Here is a 4,818-nt window from a genome sequence, read left to right as displayed (position 1 = left end):
GGCACATATTGGAAAAGATCTAACTTCTCCTTATCGAAAAGCTGAGAACGCATGTGAAGATCTCATTAACCAACAATCACATATTTTGCAAAGTTTTGAGAAGTTCACTTCTCAAGAAATTAATGAAAATAGACTTCCCTTGAAATCTTCAATTGAGGTGACTAGATGGCTTGCATTTCAAGGATATTCTTTCAGAGGTCATGATTAGTCCATAACATCAACTAATCATGGAAATTTTGTAGAACTATTGAGTTTCATAGCCTCTTACAATGACAAAGTAGCAGAAGTTTTGGACAAAGCTCCATGAAATGCATCATATATATCACCAACAACACAAACAAATTTTAGAAGTCTTGGCAGCTAAAGTCAAGAATGTCATTCGAGAAGAAATTGGCGATGCAAAATTTTATATCATTGTTGATGAAGCTCGAGATGAATATAAAAGGAGCAAATGTCAATTGTCTTGAGATTTGTTGACAAAGATGGTTATGTGCAGGAGCATTTTTTTGGACTTATTCATGTTAAAGACACTGTTGCATCAACATTAAAAGAGGGTATCTTTTCTGTCCTACCTCGTCATACACTTGACATTCAAAATATTCGAGGACAAGGTTATAATGGTACAAGTAACATGTGTGGTGAATGGAATGGATTGCAAGCTTTAATTTTAAGTGAATGTCCTTATCCTTACTATATTCATTGTTTTGCACATCGTTTGCAATTGACATTAGTTGCTACGTTGAAAGCAGTTATCCATGTCTATCATGTTTTTACCAAGTTAAGCTCTATTATCAATGTTGTTGGTGCCTCATGTAAGCGTAATGACCAATTAAAAGCAGCTCGTGCATCAAATATTGCTCATTTACTTAATATTAATAAGCTTGAAACTAGGAAAGGACTTAATCAAATTGGTTCTTTACAAAAGGTAGGTGATACACGCTGGAGTTCTCATTTGAAATCTATATCTTGTTTGATAAAGATGTTTAGTGCAACATGTGAACTTTTATTGAATATCATTAAGGATGAAAATGCACTCGCTCAATGTGGAGATGTTGATGCAGCTTATGAGATGTTAACTTCTTTTGAATTTGTGTTTATTTTGCATCTTATGAGGAAGATTTTAGAGATTTCTAATCTACTTTGTCAAGCTTTTCAACTTCAATCTCAAGATATTTTGAATGCAATGCATCTTGTTTCATCTACTAAGTTGCTTATTCAGAATTTGAGAGATGATGGATGGGATGAATTGGTTGTAAATGTGAAATCTTTCTGTCAAACAGTTAGTATACCTATGCCGGATTTCAATGCTCAATATATTGCAAGAAGAGGAAGGGCACACCATCAACAAGATGAAATTACAGTAGAACATCATTACAAAGTTGATCTTTTTAATGTTGTGATAGACTCTAAATTGCAAGAATTGAATAATAAATTCAATGACAACACGGTAGAGTTGATTATTCTTAGCTTAGCATTAGATCCAAGAGAGATGCACACTTCATTCAGAATTGATGATATTTACAGATTGGTACACCAGTTTTACCTAAAAGACTTTGCAGAGTACGAGATGCAACAATTAAGAATCCAATTTGAGCATTTTGATCATGTTCGACAACTTCCTAATTTTAGAACATTGACAACTATTTCTGATTTATGCCAATGGTTGGTGAAACTAGAAAGACATAAATTTATCCGCTTGTGTTTAGAGTATAACACTTATTCTCATGCTTCCAGTTTCTATGGCTATCACAGAGCAATCTTTTTCTACAATGAATATAGTATAGACTATACTTCGTAATAAGATAGATGATGAATTTATGAATAACTATTTGCTAGTGTATATTGAGAAACAAACTGCTAAATAAATCAGTATAAATTCAATTATAGATGATTTTCGTGATATGCAAGAGACGTTCTAAATTCTAATAGATTTGGGAATTGGGAGTAATGATGTATTTTATTTTGGAAAGTTTGATAGTGAATATTGCATATTGATGTATTATTTGATGTAAATATGATATATTTAAATTTTACTATTATATATAAAAAATAATTGATCATTCTTAAGTTTGTTATTTTGTTATTGGCCCCTGGATATCTAGTCCTGGCTCCGCCCCTTAACTGGATGAGAAGAGAGGGCTTCCTCTCTTTATTATTCATTTCACTAGTTCTTCCTTCCTCTAACAGTTTAAATTCTCAACCTACAAACCAGCTTACAATAGAATTATTCGTGTGAAATTAAATGGTAAGATGATTCATAATTTGCGCTTAAATTTTTTTTTAAAAAAAACTAATTTAACCTCTTCAACACTTAAATAATGCATTAGTTTTTTTAATGTCTTATTTTTTTTTTTTTCTTTTTGATTGGTTATGCAAGCCAGGAGATAACCAGTCAGATAAATGAAGTGAGCTGGATATGCTCCAAATCTAACGGAGCTCTCTCATTGGCCCTATCAAAATCCAGAAAATCTCCACCTCGCCCTCGTGTCCACATCGCTCGCCACTCCCGTGCTCTTACATACGCCTACCACGCCTTCTGTTCCTTCCCAATTCCACCACAAGCCCCGCCACAACTGCAACCGCAGCACATCCGCAGATGGCAGCAGCAACTCTCACAGCAGCCACCGTCGTCGGCACCTTCCTCGGCCAAGCCCGGCCATCAAATGGCCACAACCCCCTCAGGGATTTTGTCCCCATGGGAAAAGGAAAGTTCACCATGGTAAGCTTAAGCGCTTCGATCGATCTAGCAAGGTAATTGGAATTGTCACAATGTACAGATGCCTAACAATGGTGAATCGCACTCAGGGGAACGATCTGTGGTACGGCCCGGACCGTGTCAAGTACCTGGGACCCTTCTCAGCTCAGACACCTTCCTACCTCACCGGAGAGTTCCCCGGCGACTACGGGTGGGACACGGCGGGGCTCTCCGCCGACCCGGAAGCCTTCGCCAAGAACCGCGCTCTGGAGGTGATCCACGGGAGGTGGGCGATGCTGGGGGCGCTGGGGTGCATCACGCCGGAGGTGCTGCAGAAGTGGCTGCGGGTGGAGTTCAAGGAGCCGGTGTGGTTCAAGGCCGGGTCTCAGATCTTCTCGGAGGGCGGCCTCGACTACCTGGGCAACCCCAACCTGGTGCACGCGCAGAGCATCCTTGCCGTGCTGGGTTTCCAGGTCATCCTCATGGGGCTGGTGGAGGGCTACCGCATCAACGGCATCCCCGGCGTCGGCGAGGGCAATGACCTCTACCCCGGCGGCACCTACTTCGACCCGCTGGGCCTCGCAGACGACCCCGTCGCCTTCGCGGAGCTGAAGGTGAAGGAGATTAAGAACGGGCGGCTGGCCATGTTCTCCATGTTCGGATTCTTCGTGCAGGCCATCGTGACCGGAAAGGGGCCGCTGGAGAACCTGTTGGATCATCTGGACAATCCGGTGGCCAACAATGCCTGGGTTTACGCCACCAAGTTCGCGCCGGGCTCTTAATTTCTACGCATGCCTTGTACTTTAATTCAACTGCCCCGCAATCTGTCACTTGTAAGAAACAGAGGATCTAGTTGCAATTGTTGTAGAACAATGTTCATTGTATTTATCTTCTTCTTCTCTCGATCATGCACGGATGCTACTTCGTCGAATGCTTTAACTCAAATAAAAAATCTGTTTATAGAAGCTTACTTTCAAAGCTCTAAACTATTGCAATATTGATTCTTTAGCTTCAATTAGCAGTTTTCCCTTTATATCTCGAACATTAATTCTGTCGAAGTAATTTGTAAAAACGTCTGTAGAAAGCACCTCAAACGCGTAGTAACGAGACCGTATTCTATGCAAAAGCCCATTAATTGGCCGGCCCATACATACGACAAATCGTATTGCCGTTCATGTTAATAAAATCTTAAATTTAATATATATATATATATATTCATGCATGTGGTATCTATACGCCTGTTTGTTATAATAGATTTTAGAGTTAATTTCTGGTGGATGTGAAAATACTTCAATCAGTGTTAGTGTTAGATCTCTAGAACAAATGTAGCTTATCATTTATTCCTTTTTAAAGTGTGTGGGGACGTCTAAAAAGTGTATGGGGACGTCTTGGAGAAGCATTTAAGGTAACTGTTTTATATTTTGCAATAATTCTTAGGAATGAAAATTTTTTTAGTTGTCATTAGATATTCAACTTATGACCACTAATCTTGAAAATGATCGATTTAATCTTATAAAAAAATTTTATTAAGTACCAAGTAAATTAGAAAGTTCTTGTAACAAGCGACCCATCAATTAGTATTCTTAGATCATCGTTCATTAATAAAAATATATCCGTCAATTTATAGAAACTAAGATTCAATAAGAAAATTTGTGTCCCCACGTTTATTGTTCATCAGCTAGAAAATCATGGGTATAGCCCCTTCTAAAATATATATGTATTTGATTTCACAGAATTTTTATTCTAAAAATCAAGGAAAGGTTACAATTTTTTCTAAAGTACTTAGCTTTATATGACAAACAAAATATAAATTATTAAATACTAAGAGTGATTGAGTGTTTTTGAAAGGGGATGGCTAAAACATAGGATGTCATGTGAAGATAGAAGTGCTATATGACTAGGGGTGCAAATGAATCAAGTTGCTCATGAGTTATTCGAAGCTCGATTTGATAAAAGCCCATTTGAGTTTATTTAATGAGGCACGATAAGATAAACGAACCAGACTCAAGCTTCACAATATTCGGTTCGTTAGCTCATGAACATGTTCGTTAAACTCATGAATCAACTTTTAAATAAAAAAATAATAGTTTTGATATTAAATTTACAGATTTTACACTTTACTT

At 37.9% G+C, this 4,818-nt stretch overlaps 2 protein-coding genes across 2 annotated transcripts; both read left to right on the top strand.

The window, feature by feature from the left end:
* Positions 1-451: 451 nt before the first annotated feature.
* LOC122029050 lies at positions 452-1,798 on the top strand. Its single transcript, XM_042588010.1, has one exon. The coding sequence runs from the start codon at positions 452-454 to the stop codon at positions 1,796-1,798; it is 1,347 nt and encodes a 448-aa protein (XP_042443944.1).
* A 738-nt stretch (positions 1,799-2,536) lies between these two features.
* On the top strand, positions 2,537-3,603 carry LOC122028591 (chlorophyll a-b binding protein 3, chloroplastic). Its single transcript, XM_042587432.1, has 2 exons — positions 2,537-2,719; positions 2,806-3,603. The coding sequence occupies exons 1-2, from the start codon at positions 2,597-2,599 to the stop codon at positions 3,475-3,477; spliced, it is 795 nt and encodes a 264-aa protein (XP_042443366.1). The 5' UTR covers positions 2,537-2,596; the 3' UTR covers positions 3,478-3,603.
* The last annotated feature ends 1,215 nt before the right edge of the window (positions 3,604-4,818 follow it).

Source organism: Zingiber officinale, chromosome 10B (genome assembly GCF_018446385.1).
Source record: "Zingiber officinale cultivar Zhangliang chromosome 10B, Zo_v1.1, whole genome shotgun sequence".
NCBI lineage: Eukaryota > Viridiplantae > Streptophyta > Magnoliopsida > Zingiberales > Zingiberaceae > Zingiber > Zingiber officinale.
This window is presented reverse-complemented; position numbering and strand designations above follow the sequence as displayed.